At 44.7% G+C, this 22,823-nt stretch overlaps 1 protein-coding gene across 2 annotated transcripts in view; it reads right to left on the bottom strand.

Annotated features, from left to right (window-relative positions):
* The window catches only part of TCEA1 (transcription elongation factor A1), an 80,274-nt gene extending 58,282 nt beyond the window's left edge, over positions 1 to 21,992 (bottom strand). For both annotated transcript variants that reach the window (XM_074987176.1, XM_074987177.1), the window contains exons 1-2: positions 21,810 to 21,992; positions 1,989 to 2,051 (exon numbers count right to left, since the gene is read on the bottom strand). In XM_074987176.1, coding sequence (XP_074843277.1) covers positions 1,989 to 2,051; positions 21,810 to 21,878 — 132 coding nt within the window. In that variant the 5' untranslated portion in view covers positions 21,879 to 21,992. The remainder of the gene's footprint in view (positions 1 to 1,988; positions 2,052 to 21,809) is intronic.
* Positions 21,993 to 22,823: the final 831 nt, after the last annotated feature.

Below are 22,823 nucleotides of genomic sequence, written 5' to 3'. Positions count from 1 at the left end.
AAAAAAACTGGATGCCATAAAAACAAGACCATGCTTAAGCCCCATGGACCTTGAAGAGCTCATGAACTAATCTTGGTGGGGGAGATGTTGGTCAAAACTTCTCATCTCACACTTTCACTTATTGCACTGTGCATCAATTATCTACATGACTGCCACCTTCCCATCTCTTAAATGGCTGGTCTTTGGTAGTAGAGGAACTTATACAGAATTTGTAAGGCTCTTTTGGATCCTTCATATAAACATTTCCATAAGTAAATTATTTACATATAGTATATTAATATGTAGCAAATAAAAACTTTTTTTAAATGGATGATATTTTCCTGTAATGTTAACTCAAACACACTGGATGCACTAAGTCTTTTCAAATTCCTCTTCTGTAAAGATAATGTAATTTATAATAAGTGTATGCCACAAAATATCCAGGCTGTATAATGTGGCAAGGCTAGCACCTCTACTTAAACCATAAAATTAATCAGGAAATGCAAACATTATCTGTGCAGTGTTAACGTTGAAGCGCCATTTGGGAAGACTGCGTTTTACACACAGCACCTCCAAATCAAATTATTACAGCAGCAGCATGTACTGCAGCATCACAAAGGAAATAGACCTTCATTAGACTCTGCTAAAAATTTTTAACTGCCTATTAAGTTTTTCACAATTATTATACAACCAATTATTTTGGCCCAAAAGCTTACTCCCTGCTGTAATACAAGATAAGCACTATTTCCATGCCACGTTTCATAGTCCATCTGTTTTTAATCATACAAATAAAATTTGGCAATTCTTCTCTAACAAAGTGGGGGGAAACATTCAGCTTCATAACTCAGCCCCAGTTAGAAGAGCTTCCTTTGAAGGGCAACCATGAAACAAATCATTTTTGGCTGAAACTAGAATATCAAAAATGTTCTATTAAATTTAGCAAATTAACCAAGTAAAAACAGTTATGCCTGAAACAATCCCCCAACCTTAACTACAGCACTTCGTATCAACTACTACAATTATTGTGTAAAAAAATTCAATCCCACTACTTTAAAAGTGCTGCTTCCTCATGGGACAATACCAAAAGCTCCACAGATTCTCGCATATCACAGATTTTCTTTTCCCTTTCTATGCGCGGGTCCAATTAAAAGACTAGTTTTCAATTCAAGAAAATACATAAAGTTCAAAAAGAGAGCCACTTTCACTTCAACCAGACCAAAAGGGGAAGGAAGAAACGCCCACACCTTCTTGTATGGCAGTATAAGACCTACCCTATTCACAGACTTGGATACACAGGAGGCAGGAAGGAGCTGCATACCCAATATAACCCCTCTGCGAACAACTGGAAGAGGTAGGAGCAGAACTATGGCTCCACCCACTTATGATGTGATCAATGGAACTGACTAGACCCAAGTGGGAGGTGGCATGTTACACCTGTAAATGGTTTTAACATGTTTGTCCCCTACCTGTGCAAGCACGCAGCAGATCTGTGCCTCCTATACACCTCTGTGACAACTTATTAATAGGCCAACAAAGTAGATAAGTTGCCTTTTGCTCAGGCTGTGCCTCAAACCAGTCTTTCTAGGCCACGTAACAAAACAAAACAAAAAAATTAAAAGCATCAGAGCTAATCTGAAAGAGTTGCCATAAGTCAGTGTGGAAGAAAAGACTTGTTATTCAGCATACAGTAATTATGGTTCTTTGAGATGTTTTTTCTATGTGTATTCTAGTTGTGGTAATGCATGGAAATTGACAGGCTAGGTAAAGGGATAATACATTTTGTTTTATTATTTGCAAAGCAGCATGGTTGCACAGTACTTGATGGGAAAAGAGGCAGTCCCCTATCTCAAAGATCATCTAATCAAAATGAAACCTCTCCTTTGAACTCCAATGCAAGGAGCAGAGAATTTTCTGGTGGACCTCTAATCTGTGTCCATGCATCAAATAGGTTCTATTATTGCCATTTAAAAGCTCATGTTTAAAATATAACAGCAATATAAGAAGTTTACCTGTAACAACTCAAGGGTCATGGGTATATTCTTTAGCTCCTTAAGCAAATCCAGTGCCCCAGCCTGTAAAACATACATAAAAGTGTTACTTTAGATATATTTTATTTCCTACATCAACTCTTAGAAGGTTTAGCAAAAAAACAAACAGTTATCTCTTTAAATTCCCACAGTAAGTTTTACTTTTGTGAAAGGTACTAGCCTCGTAAGCTCAGAGGTAAGAATTATTTATGTGCAGAACAAGCTTAGCACAAGTAGTAACAGTGCAAGTTCTCCAGACTCTTAATATCACTGTGTCTCAGCTCCAACTGGAGGAACTATCTTTTGAATGAGCGCAGATTAGTACCACATCTTTTAGTTCTTGGTCTCTCCAAGACTGCTGTTCAATGCCATTTGAGGAGGAAAAGGAGGAGAAGAATTTACAGTCACATCCATATGTGTACTCTGGGAAGGGGACTTAAAGCAGACTCATTTCACTCAAGTCATCAGACATCATACAGCCGCACACTTCAGTCCATACTGATCTGGCCTACATTAGAATAATCCACCTCATGATGAAAGACTATATATATCCCATTACCAATTCTTATGCAACCAGTACCAATGTCTACTCAAGACATTGTAACTGGATTTTTATGTTGGCAGAATATGAAAAGGTAGCCGGTACTTTGCTCGAGTCTAGACACAGTTGTAATTTTCCCCCTCAGAACAAAATGTTTGTTTTTCTAAACTACTCAAAACTTGTGTAAGTAAAAAAAGTTGCATGAAGGCTTCCTGTCAAGTATATCTATCTGCAACTTCGCTCATCACTACATCAATCTGTAACGTAGTACATAAAGTCCTATGCATGTACTGCAAGTGAATCTTTCACGAGACCTTCCAGTGACGATCTATGCCCAAAAGTAAAAAATTGCAGAGCATGAATATACTTCTCTCAATCCCACTAAATCACATCTAGTAAGTTGAGATGTAAAAACTTCTTTTTCCCTCTAATGGAGAATGCTGCAAACTCATCCTAGAATCTGTGTTCTTTCTAGCTCATGTATCACTGATGTAGATCCAACATGTAATTAATTTTCTGGGTGACACATTACCAGCAACAGACTAACTCACTCAACTAAACTGCACGGGGTGAGGTCTACTAATCACAGTTTTAAAAAGCCCTCACTTTTAGTCCATGCTGTAAATAGTACTATTCTAAATGCACTCAAAAAGCAAGATCAGCTGAATAACCTCTCACGCTTAGTTACGCTCCAGGGCAGCAATTGGCATCTGTGAAAGGTCAGTGGGCTGTGTGGGTAGCCCTCCTTCACTTCAGTGGGCAACAGCAGCCCATGGCCCACTAGGGCTCCACCTGTGGCTCCCTGTCTGACCCCACTCCACCTCCAACGTGCCTCTAGTGCACCAGGACACTGGAGTCCTGCAATTCCCTGATTCTCCCCCTCCTTCCCAGCACTTTCCAAGTGCATAAATTGCCTGAATGGCTCCGTTCCTACAACTCGCCCTCCTTCCCAGAGCTGGAACAGCGAGAACAGTGAGCTGGCGGCTCACATTCTAGAATGGCTGTACTTGACTCATATTCCATATACAGGCAAACTTCAGCTGACAAAACTGTGGTTAACCAAAGGCACTTACTTCACCAAGAGTTTCTGTATGGTTAACTGGTGCTGCAAGAGACAAGGTGAGTCCTAAGCAAGTAGCCCTGCCTAGTCTCATCTGGTTCCTAACATGGGAGACCTCCAGTTCTGCAAGGTTTAGAAGATTTGTATTATTGAACAGAAGCTTCACAGATACAGATAATTATCCAACCCTCAAAATACCTGAACGTTTTCATAAAATCTCATTTTTACTACAGCATGCAGAAGGTTAGATACTTATGAAGTATGATAATCAGCTGCCAACTTTCAGTACCAAACCCTCCAACAAAACTTCTTGTGATACGGATTTTATATTAATAGTTACAGTAAATACTGTGCATTTCATTTTCTGAGGGAGGAGGAAGGGAACATAGGGAAAAGAAAACAGGAGGGAAGGCCAGACTGTATCTCACTTCAATACTCCCAATAACAGCGAAGTAGCAGTGTTAGTCTGTATTCTAACAAAACAAAACATCTGTCATGCAGCTCTTTAAAGAGTAACAAAATTATTTATTAAGTGATGAGCTTTCGTGGGACAGACAGACCTGAAAAAGTGGGTCTGTCCCACCAAAGCTCACCGCCTAATAAATCATTTTGTTAGTCTTTAAAGCACTACATGACTGCTGGTTTGAAGCAGCAGCCTTCTGGGTCTGTCTACCTATACATTTAGCCATCTCCAAGCAATTCAGTAGTTTGAAATGAACTCCTTCCTCCTAAGAAACATCAGACTGGCTGATTTAGAAGCCAAAAGACGTTTTATGTGACTAAAACACGTTACAGGTAGCGACAGTGCAGTCGGTCTCCCACACTCTCTCATTGTGTCTCTTTCCCACACCTGAAAGCTCTCCAGGAATGTAAGGGTATTTCAGTTTTCCTGTGCAGTTTACAGTCTATTCATACACCCCTGTAAATCTGCATTATATCTGCGGGTATGCCCATCCACAGATGTCAATGGCTCATTTTTGCACACATGAATGCAGATGCAAATTTTTTTTATCTAGAGGTCTGTAAATCTGGAGATACTCACTTTTATCCACCAGTATCCACATCTGCAGATGTGAACACAGATATCTGAAGCTCCCTGTTGTGGGCACAGATGCAGATACAAATTTTGAATCCACACAGAACTCTATCTATTCAGGTCTGTTTTCTGCTCTCACACACACACACACACACACACACACACGGTAGCCCGTTGTGTCCAACAATGACATCTTGAGCCTGCACAAGCTCATCGGTTGTGGACGCGCACGTGGCTCAGGAATCCAAACTTTGAACAGCATGGGCGTTCACAGTGGGGGCAAGGGAACTGTCCTGGCTCTGGTGGTGCGGCTGCTGCTTTCTTCCTCTCATGAGCATCAATGAGGTGTACGCATTGGTACTCTTCAAAGTTCTTGTACGACACGTGTACGACAGCACGCCAGCCTGTTTGGTTTTCTGCATGCTGCTCTAGCTGATCTGGTTTTAAACCAGTATGAGCAATGTTGGCCTTCACGCAGTCTTTATGCCTCTTATGAGGCCTACTTTGATTCCTTTTGCCCTGGGAGAGTTCACCATAAAGGAGTTTTTTAGGGATTCTTGACTCCTCCATTCGTATGATGTGCCCTGTCCAGCAAAGCTGGGCTTTCAGAATCATGGCTTCGATGCTCGTGGTTCCTGCTCTGTCCAGGAGTTCCACGTTCATAACTCTGTCCTGCCATCGAATGTGCAGTATTGACCTCAGGCTACATGTGTGGAAGTGCTCCAGCAGTTCTATATGTTTTCTGTACAAGGTCGGTTTCACAGCCATACAGGAGACTGGTCAGGACTACAGCCTCGTACACTTTCAGTTTAGTGGACTGCTCTGATAAATAGCCAATTAGCGCAATTTGTATTGTGTGATATAGATGCCTGTTCAGCGGGTACTCGACAGATCTATTAATTTTGAAGACTGAACAATTATCAGATTCCAAAAACTGTCACTAATAACCCAGTTATATAGCTACTCAGTCTCTATAATTCACTTTTTACATTATAACGTGCTACTTCTCATCCCCTTCAGGACATTTTATTTTAACCACTGATTATATATAGTTAGGCAAGTCTCCTCCTTTTTAGGCACTTACTTTTCTTTAAAAAACACACACCACGTACGCGCACACACGCGCGCGCACACACACACTTCAGGCACGTCTACCTGTACAGCACTGTAGTGCTTTAGTGAAGACACTACGAAATCGATGGAAGAGCTTCTCCTGTCAGCGTAGTGGTAGCATCTACACCAGAGAGGGTTGCCAGATTTTTCCAAAAGCTTCTGCAGGACATGGAGACCCGCCAGCAGCCTCACAACTGGGAGTCAGCTGGAGCAATGAGCCCAACCAGTAGTCTCAGTTGTAGGATCCCCAGCCAGGGGGCAGGAGGACCCCAGTAGCCTCATGGCTGGGGCACCAACCCCTGCCAGCAGCCCCAGCTACAGGATCCACAGCCTGGGAGTGGTGGGACCCAGGCAACCCTGTGGCCAGCAGCCGGCTGGGGCACCAAGCCCCAATGACAATCCCAGCCACACGAATCCTGGCCAGGGACAGGGAATTTCCATGACAAGTCCCACATCCCGCATTTATGCAAAAATGTCCCATGGGGCTGCCAAGGTTCTCCCGTCTACAGGTTCCCCACTGTGGGGAACCCAGGGGCATTGGGACCTCAGAAGCCCCGACGGACATTTCTGTGTAAATGCAGAACGTGGGACTTATGGAAATTCAGGACTGTCCCATACTCTGCGGGAGGTCTGGCAACCCTAGCACAAAGTCTGAGGTCAGTATAAATACATCACTCACAGAGTGTGAATTCTTCACGTTTCTGAGCAATACATTATTATTATTATTCTACTTACTTCTACTTATTATTATTCTATTTACTCCCCAAAATCCACAAACCTGGGAATCCCAGACGCCCTACCATTTCAGGTATTGGCACCTTTACCACCGGACTATCCAGTTATGTGGACTCCCTCCTCAAACCCTATGCCACCAACACTCCCAGCTATCTCCAAGATGCTACTGACTTCCTGAGGAAATTACAAAACATCGGAAAAGTTCCTGAAAACACCATCCTTGCCATAATGGATGTAGAGGCTTTATACACTAATATTCCACATGAAGACAGATTACAAGCAATCAGGAATACCATCCCTGAAGTCACCACAGCCAATCTGGTGTCTGACCTCTGTTACCTTTGCTCTCACCCACAATTATTTCTGATTTGGGGACAATTTATACCTCCAGATTAGTGGAACTGCTATGGGCACCCGCATGGCCCCACAATATGCTAATATGTTTATGGCTGACCTGGAACAACGATTCCTCAGCTCTCGTCCCCTACTACCCTTCCTCTACTTAAGATACATTGATGACATCTTTATGATTTGGATCCATGGCACGGAGACTAGAAGAATTCCACAGAGACTTTAACAATCTGCACTCTGCCATCAACTTATGCTTTGATTACTCCACGCAAGAGATACATTTCCTGGACACTACAGTACAAATCAAGAAAGGCCTGATCAGTACCACACTCTACTGGAAACCCATTGATCGCTATACTTACCTACGTGCTTCTAGCTTCCATCCTGCACACATAACTAGATCCATTGTTTACAGTCAAGCCTTTAGGTACAATCGCATTTGCTCTGATCCTACTGACAGAGACCAAAAACTACAAGAGCTTTACCAAATATTCATAAACCTGAATTACCCACCAAAAACAAATCAACAGGGCCAGATGAATACCCAGAGACCAGCTATTCCAAGATAGGCCCAAAAAAGCCAAGAACAGAACACCACTGGTCATTACCTACAGCTCCCAACGCAAACCACTGCAAAGCATTATTAAAGACCTACAACCTATCCTTATCACAATGCCACACTCCAGAAGGCCTTAAGTGACAGGCCTGTCTTCTCCTACAGACAACCTCCACAACCACAGTCTACACCACAGGAACACTAGTCCTGGAACTTTTCCTTGCAACAAAGCCCGCTGCCAGCTTTGTCCACATATCTATTCCGGAGATACCATCACTGGACCTAGCCAGGTTAGTCACAGAATCACAGGCACATTCTCATGTTCCTCAACTAGCATCATATATGCCATCATGTACCAACAATGCCCAGATGCTCTGTATATTGGACAGACTACAAACTCTCTTAGACAAAGAATTAATGGGCACAAAACAGACAAAAACACTCCTGATCCACAAACCCATCAGCCAGCATTTTAATGGAGTGGACCATTCCGTTAATGACTAAGAAGTTTGCATCTTACTGAAGAGGAATTTTCACAACACTCTTGAAAGAAAGGCTGCTGAACTCTCTTTTATATTCAAATTCGACACATTAACATGTGGTTTGAACTGGGATGGGAATTTTCTGGGTCATTAGAGGGACTCATTTGCATACTTGGCTTAATCTAATTCTTGACTCCCCCCCCCCGCCCCACTTCTGCCCCTCTATTCTCTGATTTGCTCACCTTGATCATTTTTTTTCTGATCTGTACACCTTGGTTACTATTTTTGGTTCTCTGTGCCTCAAATATTGAGGCTGTTCTGGTATGGCTATAATCTGAAGAAGTGAATCTGTCCCACAAAAGCTCATCACCTAATAAATTAGTTTGTTAGTCTTTTAAGTGCTATTGACTGCTTGTTTGTTCTGAGTAATACAGTTGCACTGATGCAAGTCTGTACTGTAAAACTGGCCATAGACTGCTTAGATTTCCTCCCTGCATTTAAACTAACCCTTACGAAGGATAGCTCATTTTGCCCCTGTGTGATTAGACAGTGGCCATTCTACGAGGCCAAGTACATCGCTGTCCCACTGCACCCGGGCCACAGGAGTCCAGAACCGTATCCCATAGCATACCTTCATCCTAGCTCATTAGCACAGGCCCACTCTCCTCTCGGCCTGAACCTCCCTTTCTCATTTTGATTTTATTTACCTTTACCACATAATGCCTGCAAAAATAACATTGGCATGTTTCATTGAACCTTTATATACCTCACTGAACCTTTATATATCTCATTGCTTTGCTTTGCTTACAAAAATAAAATCTTATTTCTGCGTGAAGCACAGCCAATATAACTGCAGAAGACTAAGCAGAGTTTTATTCTGCATATACGTATTATCACCAAAATGGTCAGCTAAGCTCTGACAGCAGAGGCATTTAGTGGTGATGATGAAGGAAGACTTGAGCTTTTCGGCTACCAAGTTGAGCCCTTACAGAAAAATATTTTAACATAGGAACTGCAAAAGTGAAACAGTACCCCTGATATAACTGAAAGTATCATTTTTTCCTGACTATAACCAAGAGAATGTGGCAGGCTGCCGCGAGGGGGAGAAGCAGGGAGCAATTGCTCTCCCATCCCATGTTTTAAGGGGCCTACAGATCTGGCGGTGGCCAGAGGTAAAGACCCCCTTGAATTGCCACTGCAGTGCTGCTCCAGTAGCACGTGGCCACGAGGGAGTAGGGGGCAGAGGACCAAAGGCAGCAGTCCAGGTGGTGCTGAGAACTGACTGCTCTTGACCCTGCCCCTTCTGCAGCACAGAGCCAGCCCTTCCTCCCCCCCCCGCCCTGGGTCCTGCAATGGCTCTCGGTGCCACTGGAACATGGTATTGAAAGAGAAACTCAATTGAATAAATACTGTGTAGAGAAAGTATTTTGTAAACTGTATCAAACTGTCTTAAGCAATTTCCTACTCATCCTACCTATTTTGAGAGGTTATGTAAATACTACTGGAAACCATATATTGTTTATGCCAGTCAAGAGTCACCTCTTTTGCCTATCTCTGAATCCTCACTAAATAATTCAAGAAAGTAACCAATTTAAATACTACTAAGGAAACTCTGTTTTAAATAGTGTTGAGTCAACTGGTACTCTCAAATAACTGACATTACCAAGAACTGCCACCGGGTGCTAACCTGGCACCTGGGTTTCTTCTTCGAGGGGGCTGTGTTGCTCGCAGGCAGCGACGGGATCCCATCCCGCTCCGAGCCATCGATGCCACTTCCCCTTCTTAAGAAGGAATTGGTGCTGGGACGCAGGTGTGGAGAGGAGACGAGGCTGCTGCCTCACTATTCCCCATCTCTCCCTGAGCCTGGGCTGTGGAGGCTCCTGGGCTGTTCAGCAATTGCTGCCGGTGGTGATGGGGGGAATGCCCCCCACCACTGCGTGCCAGCCCCACCCCCCCAGGCATGCTGAAGCCCTGTAAGAGGGCGGTGGGACAAAGGGCAAGCACACAGGAGTTCTCAAGCTCCAGCAGCCCAGCAGGGAGCACAGAGTGGGCTGTGCAAGCAGAGGTGGTGCTTCAGGAGCTGGGCTGCATGGGCAAAGGTGGCACTCCGGGGGCCAGGATGCTGTGGGCTTCAAGGAGGGGAGCGCTGCTGTAGTGCAGCACACCGCAGCCCCCATGAGTGCAGAGGAGGCGGCAGCAAACTTCGCCCACCTGGCAGATGCTCCAGCCTCCACTGTCCGTCTTTGCAGTGTGAAATGACAAGCAGAAAACACTGGTGGTGGGAGTGGATCTTAAGCAGGGGAAGCAGCATTAATGGCTCGGTGTGGGACAGGACTCCTTCACTGCCTGAGAGCAGCGCATCCCCCGGAAGAAGAAACTTAGGTGCCAAGATAGTGCCTGGTGGCATTTATTGTCCTGCTGGGGCAGCTGGAGAATTAGCAGTAAAGGGATCCCTGCCTGGGCCAAGGAAGAGCAAGAGAGAAGGGACAAGGCTCACCTCCAGGAGTCGGTCATATGCAGTCACGTGAGGGATGCGGGGGAGAAGATACCTCTCTATTATACAGAATATTTGATCATCCAGCAACTACCAGTCCCAAGGCTGCCAGATATGAAAGAGTTTACTGTACTCTAGTACTCTGCCTTTTCACACTCCCCTCTGTTCTATGGCCTCAGACTGTTTTACGAGCATTTATGAATAAAGCAATCTACAGTGCTCAGAGATATGGGAGTATTATTTCCATTTTACAGATGCAGAAAGAGGATGAGACGAGACATCTTAAAGTTACACGAGGTGTAGCACTGTGAAGAAAACAAGAACCCATGTGTCTAGACTTCACCCTATCATATTCTGTTTTAATTAAAAACCCTTCGTCCCCAAATTTTCTATATTAATTCATTGCACTGAAATTACATCTTACTTATTACAAGAGGAAAACTTATTCTAAGCTTTAGTCACTTAGATGCTAGCATACTAAATAGGTATAATTTCATTATAGAAATGGGGCCATCAAAGAATCCACAATGCAAAGAGTGTTCCAAAATAAATACTTAAGTTATATTAAAAAAAAAAAAAAAAAAAATATAGGGCTGTTGATCAAGTGCAGTTAACTCACATGATTAACTCAAATTGATCATGATTTTAAAAACAGCACTGGAGAACAACAGATTATCAGTTGAAAGCTATTCAGTATTTTGGATGTTTTTCTTCATTTTCAAACACATTGATTTCAATTACAACGCAACACAGGGCACACTTGAATTTTATTACAAATATTTGCACTGTAAAAGTGATATGCCAAAGAAATAGTATTTTTCAGTTCACCTCATACAAGTACTATAGTGCAACCTCTTTACCACGTAAGTGTAATTTAGGCTATGTCTACACTAACAAGTAGTATTGACAAACTCTATGTTGATGCTTTGGTCAATAAAACAAAAGATTGCCAGAAGGGTATTTACACTTGCTCCTTCTGTCAACAGGACACATCCACATTGGGGGCACCATGAGACAGTATGAGTATGAGACACCTTGAGTATGTATCCCACAGTGAAGTGTTGTGGGAAGGGACAGCTGATCCCTGCGCCTCTTGGGATTCCCTTGGAGTTCTCCCACAGCATCCTCAGTGGCAGGGAGCAGCATCGTAAATAGCTCTGTGAGCTTTCTCTAGTGAGGGAAAAAGCAGCAGAGTCTGTCCCCTCCCCATGCAACAGCGGTTTGCCTGCCCCATGTTCCTAGTGCAAAGCTCAAGAGGACCATTCCAATGATTTGTTCTGTTTGTTCCCTAAAGAGAGCAGTATCAGAGAGGTAGCCGTGTTAGTCTGTAGCTTCGAGAACACCAAGAAGTCTTGTGGCACCTTACAGACTAACATATTTTGGAGCATAAGCTTTCGTGGGCAAAGACCCGCTTCATCAGATGCATGAGTGGGGGGGGGGCGCGATTCAGATGGGTATTTAAAGAGTGGAGTCCCAGTAAGAGGGAGGGCCAGAGCTGACAAGGTCTATTCAGCAAGGCGGAAATAACGGTAGTCCATCGAGCCAATGACGACAAATCTGTGCAGATCATCTGTTATTGGTCTCATGGTTTGCCCTCTGGTGAAGGTGGAAATGGCCCAGTATCAACAGCACTTATGAAAAGAGAAAAAAACAAGTCAGATCAGACAGGGGGATGTGAGCCTTTGTCGGAGTCTAATGGGGAGATATTAGCACCCAGAGCACAGAAACTGCCTTGGTAAACTGCAAGCCACTCCCAGTCTCTGTTTAATCCATGGTTAATGGAGTCAAATTTGCAAATAAATTGTAGCTCAGAGATTTCTCTCTCCATCTGATTTTTGAAATTTTTTTGTTTCAGAACTGTCACCCTTAAATCTGCCACTGAGACAATCTCCGGACACTCAGTGGCAGAGTTAAGTGTGACAGTTCTGAAACAAAAAAATTTCAAAAATCAAATGGAGAGAGAAATCTCTGAGCTGCAATTTATTTCGCAAATTTGACTCCATTAACCATGGATTAAACAGAGACTGGGAGTGGCTTGCAGCTTACAAAGGCAGTTTCTCTGCTATGGGTGCTAACATCTCCCCATTAGACTCCGACAAAGGCTCACATCCCCCTGTCTGATCTGACTTGTTTTTTTCTCTTTTGATAAGTGCTGTTGATACTAGGCTATTTCCATCTTCCTGAATAGACCTTGTCAGCTTTGGCCCTCCCTCTTACTAGGACCCCACTCTTTGAATACCCCTCTGAAACCACCACCCCCCACTCATGCATCTAATGAAGCAGGTCTTTGCCCACAAAAGCTTATGCTCCAAAATATCTATTAGTCTATAAGGTGCCACAAGACTTCTTGTAAAGAGAGCAGCTCACTCAGCTGTCAGATACTTCCTGGAGTTCAGAAAGGGGAGAGGCCCATCCATGCCTGCAGGGCAGCAAAGACCAAAACACTCATTGGAGCAGCTATTGTGGGATTCCTGCAGAGTCCAGTCCTGTTCACAAAACAAACAGAAGTGGTTACACTGGCTCTTGCTTGACAATAACGTGCATGGAAAAGAAAAAGAAAAAAAAAAAGCTCTCTCGTAAGGGTGGAAGTTCTTTGTCGCTGAAACTGGGAGCATCTCCAGACAAAAGTCGTGTTGCAGCATGAATGGGCTCACTGTTTGGTTGACAAAAGGTAATTTTTGGTGACAAAAACTTAGCCGTGTACATATACAGGCTGAATCTCTCTAGTCTAGCACCGTAGGGACCTGACTAGTGCCAAACATAAGAATTTGCCAGACCGTGGGAGATCAATATTGTCTAGCAGCATTACCAACATGTCCAATGCTTACTGGGTTCTTAGAAGACATTTAGGGGTAAATTACAGCTAAACAACAGCACAGAACACTGAAGACAGGACTGGGAGCTGTAAACAAACTTTATGGGGCTGTGCGACACTTGGTCAAACCCATGATAAGTGGTCATCTGACTAACTAAAATAATGCTGGGTTAGGGAGGCTGCCACACAAGAGTATGCTGGGCTAGAGCGGTTCAAGCTGTACTCAAAAACATTTACAGGACTTTTGTAGTTAGTATTGACAGCTTTTTACATTTCAGATGCACTAAAAATTCATACCTCCCTTCACACTTCCACCACTATTATGGAGGACATGTGGCCAAACTTGTTTGTCTGGGTGACTGGCTGAACAAGAAGAGGACTAAGTGAATTTGTAGGCTCTAAAGTTTTATATTGTTTTGATTTGATGTATACACAGGGAGGTGAGGGGAGCAGCTTAATTCTACATTGTAAATTCAATTTTTTATGAGAAAGAGATTGCACTATATATTAGGTTAATTAAAAATACTCTTTTTTAAACTGTGCAAAACTTTTATAATAAAAAATATTAAGTGACATCATACACTGTAGTATGTGTGGTAACAAACTTATACATTTGAAAATGAAAACATCCAAAAATAAAAATAAATGGTACTCTATTATTCTTTAACAATTTGATTAATCACACACTTTTAAAATTGCCATTAATCATGATTTTTAATTCCTCTAAAAAATACAGAGGAAAAGAACAGCAATGCTTGTAACATTATAAACAAATTGTTTGGAAACTCTCAAACTACTTGGAAAATACACTTTGTTGAAATACTATTACTATGGAAAAGTTTTACTAGCCATTCTTAAATAGCACAATCTAGAATATTTCTAAACACAAAACTTAAAGTAAAATAAGTGCAATGATTTTTAATATTAAAAGTCTACAGAAAGATATAATTTGAAAGATTATGTAACATTTGCTGAAGTAAAATTATACGCGCGATGGAATGTACCTGTAACTTAGAGCATTATTTGTTTAAAATGTTGACCAGAGACTGTCCAGAGACGTGTGTTAAGAAAGAGCCCATCAGCAATTTCCCAGTGAAACCGGGTTTCATCAGAAAATGCCAATTCCATTACAGCTTCAAAAAATTTATTTTTTAAACCTAAGATAGGATTTTAATAGAATCCAACATGCCACACTGTTTCCTCTGGAAACTTGCCTGGTGGGTAGCTGGGAACGTGGGGCTTCCAGAGTCCATTGCTCAGGGACAGACCCTCTGCATGGGCTGTCCCAGGGCCTCTAGTTTCCCACCTCCTATGTAGTCAGAAGCCAAGAAGTTATCTGCTCCATAGAAGAGACATGGAAGCCCTGGGACAGGCTTCCAGGTCAACAGCTCTAAAGCAGTTACAGCAGGTGTCCTTTAATGAGGGACCCTGGAAAACCCAGGCAACAGCTAACTGATATAGGATCCCTGTCAGTCTCACCATTACTAAATGGTGCACAAGTGGAGGGGAGGCTTAAGGTGGGCACACAGCAGTGACCCTGATAAGAATGTTAATTTCAACTAGAAGTAACTGGATTCCCTGGAGGCTTATTTCCGTTCAGAAACTTCATGTGGTATTTATAAAACAATTATTTTTGCCCAGAATTCCAATTTGAACATAAGAACATAAGAATGGCCATACTGGGTCAGACCAAAGGTCCATCAAGCCCAGCATCCCATCTGCCGACGGTGGCCAATGCCAGGTGCCCCAGAGAAGGAGAACAGAAGACAAGTGATTTATCTCCTGCCATCCATCTCCTGCCCTTGTTATGAAGGCTAGGGCACCATACTTTATCCCTGGCTAATAGCCATTTATGGACCTGACCTGCAAAAATTTATCAAGCTCTTTTTTAAACCCTAATAGAGTCCTGGCCTTCACAGCCTCCTCGGGCAAGGAGTTCCACAGGTTGACTGTGCGCTGTGTGAAGAAAAATTTCCTTTTATTAGTTTTGAACCTACTACCCATCAATTTCATTTGGTGTCCCCTAGTTCTTGTATTATGGGAAAAGGTAAATAATTTTTCTATATTCACTTTCTCCTCACCATTCATGATTTTATATACCTCTATCATATCTCCCCTCAATCGCCTCTTTTCCAAACTGAAAAGTCCCAGTCTCTCTAGCCTCTCCCCATATGGGACCCTTTCCAAGCCCCTAATCATCTTAGTCGCCCTTTTCTGAACCTTTTCTAATGCCAATATATCTTTTTTGAGGTGAGGAGACCACATCTGCACGCAGTACTCGAGATGTGGGCGTACCATAGTTTTATATAGGGGAAGTATGATATCTTTTGTCTTAATATCTATCCCTTTTTTAATAATTCCTAACATCCTATTTGCCTTACTAACTGCCGCTGCACACTGCGTGGATGTCTTCAGAGAACTATCCACTATAACTCCAAGATCCCTTTCCTGATCTGTCGTAGCTAAATTTGACCCCATCATGTAGTACGTGTAATTTGGGTTATTTTTTCCAACATGCATTACCTTACACTTACCCACATTAAATTTCATTTGCCATTTTGCTGCCCACTCACTCAGTTTGCTGAGATCTTTTTGTAGTTCTTCACAATCCCTTTTGCTTTTGACTGTCCTGAACAACTTGGTGTCATCTGCAAACTTTGCCACCTCACTGCTTACCTCATTTTCTAGATCATTGATGAACAAGTTGAACAGGATCGGTCCCAGGACTGAGCCCTGGGGAACACCACTAGTTACCCCCCTCCATTGTGAAAATTTACCATTTATTCCAACCCTTTGTTTTCTGTCTTTTAACCAATTCCCGATCCATGAAAGGACCTTTCCTCCTATCCCATGACCACCTAATTTACATAAAAGCCTTTGGTGTGGGACCGTGTCAAAGGCTTTCTGGAAATCTAGGTATATTATGTCCACTGGGTGCCCCTTGTCCGCATGTTTATTAACCCCTTCAAAGAATTCTAATAGATTAGACAGACACGACTTCCCTCTGCAGAAACCATGCTGACTTTTGCCCAACAATTCGTGCTCTTCTATGTGCCTTGCAATTTTACTCTTTACTAGTGTTTCTACTAATTTACCTGGTACTGATGTTAAACTTATCGGTCTATAATTGCCAGGATCTCCTCTAGAGCCTTTTTTAAATATTGGTGTTATATTGGCCGTCTTCCAGTCATTTGGTACCAAAGTGGATTTAAAGGATAGGTTACAAACCACTGTTAATAACTCCGCAATTTCACATTTGAGTTCTTTCAGAACCCTTGGGTGAATGCCATCTGGTCCTGGAGACTTGTTACTATTCAGCTTATCAATTAATTCCAAAACCTCCTCTAATGTCACTTCAATCTGAGTGAGTTCCTCAGATTTGTCGCCTAAAAAGGCTGGCTCAGATTTAGGAACCTCTGTAACATCTTCAGCCGTGAAGACTGAAGCAAAGAAATCATTTAATCGCTCCGCAATGGCACTGTCTTCCTTGTCTTCTTTGTAGGAAAGAAACTCCCACAAAATTTTGACAAGTTCTCTTGATATATGCAATATGAGATCACAAAACTAAGAAATGTTTGTAATTATGGTAAGTGCAAAGATTTTTCATTAGGTCCTTGATTCTCTACATTTTTAAGATATCAAATATTTATTTGCCATGGGTTCATCCTCCGCCAAGGATGGAGATTTGCTACTTGTGTGTAGTGGTCTGTATATTTTAGATCTATATTTCAAAAAGACAAAAGTAGAATGAATAAGGATAGGAAAACTCTCAAATTCTATAAGAACTTGAAAAATACTGATTGTGGTTGCTAATGGAATACAGCTAACAGTAGTACACTAGGGAAAGTCCACAAACAGAAGAATTTGCAAATGACAGTTCAACCAAACCCAATATGCACTTAACAAATAGACTTCCTGGCTTTTGCTGAAAAGTCTCAGCTGAAGGGCCCACAAATGAATCGAGGGCTTTCTCAAACCCTTACTTGTAAGAGAAGGGCTAGAAAGAGAGACAGACCCTATTTGTTGATTAGTATTAAGTGTTAACAAAAGAAAACTCAAATAATATCTTTTAAGAATTGAATAAAAGCATTTCTTTCAGCGTTCCCTGCCTTGGTATCTCTTCTATAACAGACCTTGCTGCTCCAGTACCAAATTGAAAGGAGCAGCTCCCCACTCCAGCCCCTGGCTTCCCCAGCTGGAGGAAGCCAAGGAAAACCTGCTCTGCCATGGCTGTCTGCCTGCCCAGCTCCCCTGCTGGAGAGCCGGGCAGGCAGACAGCCACAATGGCATGGCTTCTCCCCTGCGTCCCACAGCTGGGAGAAGACAAGTGCAGCTTTTCCCCTGCTTCCCAGGTCTCCAGCGAGCCAGGCTGCTGCCTGGTTCCCAGCTCTCCCTCCCCCGACTTGCGCAAAATTAAATTTATGCGAGGCGGCACAGGAGGGCAACCCTCGTATTCCTGAGGAATATACTGTACATCAGTCAAATCATTGTCAGTTGCAGTAATGCACAAAGATTTTTTTCAAGCGCTTCAATGTAGTGTATTTAACAAGGAATATCGTCAGCACGAAAAACAAAAACTGACTAAAAGACACCCAGAAAGAGCAGTTCATACTGTGGAAAAGTAGGTCAGTACGATGTTTTGTCAAAAACGTTGTTATCTCAGGTGTGACAGAGAGCCACAATCTACCTGCATTGTCCAACAAAATCAATCTTGCATGTGATAGTTTTGTACATTTTCACAGTAATGGTCTGTATAGTAGGACAATAATTTAGTATTTTCATTATATTGCAGGGTCAAGTGAGAATTACTGTGAGATTTTAAAAAAAGAAAATACAGTTAACATTTGTCAAGAACAACCTCTCACAGGCGTTAGCAAAAGTCTCCTGAAAAAACTACTCTCTCTTCAAAGGACTGCACACCAGAAAGCTATGGTAGTCTGTGGACTCTGCAAGTAGTCGCTCATGACAGGGGGACTTCTCTTCAGACGTGGTCCCTAAGGCAGATTTTACCATACCTTGCTATCTGCAAATAACATGAATAAGGAAAACACAGAAGAGAAAAACCTCTTGGGCTGAAACCACATGCTCTTCCGTTAACTGTAAGTGGTATTGTAGATATCTGAACTTCTTGCCCTTACCATGCACATGTGCATGTGAAATGAAATAGGCAGGGAGCAGAAAAATTTGGGTGTATAAACAAGAGAAAGAGAAAAACCGAGAATATTCATCGTTAGAAAAATGTCACAGTCAAACCCAGGAGCCCAGTCTATAGCTAGGAAAGCTACCTGTTCCCAGCAGCAGGTCCAGCTGTACTGCTGTAGAACCTGGTTTAATCTAAGTTAGCACTATAGGTTATCAAGATTTCTGAAACAGTGCTGGACATATTTTGTCCTGGGCTATGATCACATTTCAGCCAGATTCAGCTCCAGCCAAACTTAATGACCTGCAACAAGTAATTTCTTGCAGATACAAGTCTAGGAACGCTAACCATAGAAAGAATACCTAATAAAAAAAAAAAACACCTTAGAAAACTAAGTTTTCCAAACTACAGAGAGTAAAGAAATATTCTCTAGGGGTGGATTTCCAGATAGCTTATTCCAGAAGACACAATGAGATTTAGAATTTAACAACCTCATTTAACACAAAAATCTAACTTCAAATACTATTGTTTGAATTGCAAATCCAGACAGAAAATACCAATAACTGACACAACAAGGAAACTGTTGTTTATCTAAACTTTGTTAGTTCCTAATTCACTAGAACAGGCAAACAGATTGTCCCTGGAATCTTGCAGTGACATTTTAGTGAGGATTGGCTAAGCATCCAAGCTGTTACAGAGTACCTCCCCACTTAACACTTTCTTGGTTAAGATTGCTTCATTGATTATCTATCAGAGCATGTGCTCATTTAAAGTTGTGTAATATTACAACACTGTTTGGCTCCCTGCTTTGTCCATTACTTACAGGATTTTCTGGAAAAGCAGCTCATCCTCGTGGGGGCTTGGAGCCAGAGTAGACCAGCAGCCCCTGATCAGGTCCCCTATCTTTCCCATAAGGCAGCGGTGGATAAGCTGCAACCTATCCAGGTTCTGTGTGCCCCATGAGACATTTTGTTCATTACTGCCTATGTGCAGGATTGCCAGATTCCCATGGGTGTAGGTTTTTTTCCCCCTCACAGTGGTATTACTAAAGTGACATGCACATAGAGCAAGGACACACAATGAGGGACATGCTGATTGCACATAACATTGTGAGAACCAGATATTCCCCCTGCATCCAAACAAAGCACTGCGATGGCTCAATTGGCAAACCCTGAAATTTCAGGATCAGACTCCAAAGAGAAATTTCTGAGCTACAATTCATCTGCAAATTCGATGCCCTCAGCTCTGGCTTAAACAAAGACTGCGAATGGCTGGCTAAATACAGAAGCAGCTTCCCCTCCCTTGGTGTTCACACCTCCAGATCAACTGCTGGTAGTAAGCCTCACCCTTGCTGACTGAGCTAACCTTGTTATCCCCACCCTTGCTCTGGCTTATTTATACCTGGCCCTGCAGATTTCCAAGACCAGCATCTGATGAAGTGAGTCTGTGCTCACGAAAGCTCATGCTCAAAACTTTTTTGTTAGTCTGTAAGGTGCCACAGGACCCTTCGTTGCTGAAAATTCTAGATATTCAAGTCCAGTTAGCAAAACTACCTTATCCCAGAAAGCCATGTTGGTAATGACAATCATGCAGCCCACTGAGATGAAGGAGGACCACTCATTAAGCCTGCTCATTAGGTTTCCCATTGCTGCTGTAAGATATATGGCTGCACAGCTGCAATTCACTGCCAAGTTGCTCTTGCCTTCTGCCTTGGAAGATCACCCCTCCTCTCCCCCATACCCTGTCTTCACAAAGCAGGTTATCACAGCTACATATTCCTGAATCTGAGTATCTACTGTACTTAAAATAGGGTCGGTATATTTAAAAAGGGCAATGAACTTCGCTGCTGCTAATGAGGTTTAATGATTTTGTTTAACTGGTAGGAACTGGAGCAGCCTCCCTTCAGCTCTGTGGGGCGCTCCAGCACAGACAGAGCAGCCCTGGTCCACAGCAGCTCTGTGAGTGTGGCGGACAGGGGCCCTCCAACCAGGCCAGAGAAGCCAGTTATTAATTAAACAGGATTTTATAACTGTCTCTTTCACACACATCCTTTGGCACTGTGCAGCCAAGCATGCACCACCCTGTGGAGTGTTCTGCTCTAGTGGGACAACATGGGTTCCTCACAGTATTCAGTTTGTGCAGGGAAGTGTTTGCATCCACTGCCCTCCATCCTTTGTTTCTTTACTCTTCCATGCTGCCTTGCAAAGTATGCAACTACAACAACAACGGCTACATTACCAATGTGTTAACTCAAGGGGTCAGTCGAACACTAGCTCATCATTTCATAGCAAGACTTTCCCTGGGAAATACTGTATTCCAAACCAATTCCTCCACCTCATGCGAGCTTCACAATCATTGCTGTATACAGTATTCCTTGTTTAAAACTTATACTGTATATGTACACACACTCTTTTGCTGAAAAAAACTCCCTGGACACTAACTCCCCCTGCCATTTCCATTAACTTTTACAGAGAAATGTGAGTCACTTCACACAGTTTCACTTACCATAGTACTTTTCAGGAGTGCAATTACAACATTAAGCGAGAAGTTCCTATACTTGCCCAAGTTGTGTTACTTCGCATGAACAAAGTGAAAGCTCTAACAGTACAGAGCTCAGCTTTCGACTTAGACTAACCACTGGGATGTACGTGTTCTGTAAATGCTGCTTCCAGTGACATCCCATCCAGAGGATGGCTTGGGACGGCTGCCCCAGGCACTGAGTCTTGGGGGACGTCCACAACAGCCGCTTTAGCCATTTTATGGATGGGCACCCGTGGGGCCCAGGGGATTACCTGGAGGCTCTGGCATGGGACAACAGCCAGTGCTGGAGAGACCAAGCAGCCTACTCCATTCCCGGCAGCTGCCCTCGGCCTTAGGGCGGTAGCAAGAAGCAGAGCACCCCGTCCTCAGGGCACAGCGGGGGCAGCAGAGCGGGCTCCCTGGCCACCCTGGTTCCCGACCACTTGGTGAGTGTGGGGCGGGGGGTCCCCCGGCGAGTCCCTGGCTCGAGTCACTGAGGGAAGAAGGCCTCAGGTAAAGGGGCGGGGCTCCCCAGGCCTCGCTCCCCCCCCGCATCCCCGGACAGCCTCGTCCTCCTCCCTTCGCACAGCAGCGCCGGCTGCGGGCAGCGCCCTACTCAGCCGGGCTGCGGCCCCGCAGGGAGCAACGCGCCCGATCCGGCTCAGCCACCGGCGCGCGCGGCGGGTACGGCCAGTTCCCAGCGCGAGTTATTATCGCTCACGTGCCGTGAGGACAAACGCCGCGTGCGATCGGAGCGCGCTGCCAGGCGGCCCCGGAGCTGCCGGGGAACACGAGCCGCACGGCGGGAGCGAGCCGAGAACTGGCGCCAGGCGCCGGCCGCTCCTTCGGGTGGGGCCGGGGGGGCGTCGGGGGCGTGCGCGCGCCCGGGACCTGACACTTGGGCGCGGGGCGGGCGGCGCTGCTGCTGCTGCTGCTGCTGCTGCTCCATCCCCAGCTCACCGCGTTCTTCTTTTGCACCATCTTGTCCATCTTCTTGGCGATGCGGATGATCTCCTCCTCCGTGCTCATGGCGGCGGGCGGGAGCCGGCCGGGGCGCAGCCGCTCAGGGCCCGGGGCACAGAAATGGAGCCAGGCCGCCGGATAAGACACCAACAACCCAGCAGCCCGAGCGGCGGCGCCGGCGCCGGCGCCAGGCAGCGCTCATCAAGACCCGGCTGCGGAGACAGACCTCACTGCGGCAGCCCGAGCGCATCCACCCGCGCGGGGAGGCGGGGTGAGGGAGCGAGCGGCGCGGGCCCTGCCCCACACGGCGGGCGAGGGGTGGGTCCCCGGCCGGGCGGGCGCGCTGTGCACGTAGCCTGGCGCGGTGCGGCCGTTGCTGGGTGCAGCCGCCGCTTGGGTGGCAGCTTGGAAGCGCAGGTGACCGCTCCGCTGCTACTGCCTGGCGGGAAACGCGGCTCCGCGCGAGCCCCAGACTTGGAGCGGGGCTGGCAGCAAGAAGCCGCCTTCGCCTCCCCGCCGGGTCGGCCGCGCTCCAGTGCGGGCTTGGCTGTGCTACAAACCCAAAACAGACCAGCAGCCCTGGAGCACCGTACAGCCTAACAGTGTCGTTTACGAGGTGATGAGCTTCTGTGGGAGAGACCCGCTGCTGCAGATCCCTAATGCTCCAGATCTGCAGCAGTGGGTCCGTCCCACGGAAGCTCATCACCTAGTAAATGATCTTGTTAGTCTGTAAGGCACTTCAGGGCTGCTGGTTTGTTTTGTGAAGATGCAGCCTCACGGCTGCCTCTGAGCCTACAAACTCAATATGACCTAACCCGGTGGACCAGTTTTAGGATAATTCAGCCGTCACAGTAATTGCTGTCACGTCCATGCTCCCTACCCCTCTCCGTGGTGTGTATCTTCGCCAGGAGTGCTTCCTCTGGTTTAAAAAAGATCGTGGGGAGGCTGAGCAGTAGCCTGGTGTGGAGGGGTGCAGGGGAGAAGGAGCAGCCACCAGCCAGGCTCCTAGAG

The sequence above is a fragment of the Carettochelys insculpta genome, chromosome 2 (genome assembly GCF_033958435.1).
Source record: "Carettochelys insculpta isolate YL-2023 chromosome 2, ASM3395843v1, whole genome shotgun sequence".
NCBI lineage: Eukaryota > Metazoa > Chordata > Testudines > Carettochelyidae > Carettochelys > Carettochelys insculpta.
This window is presented reverse-complemented; position numbering and strand designations above follow the sequence as displayed.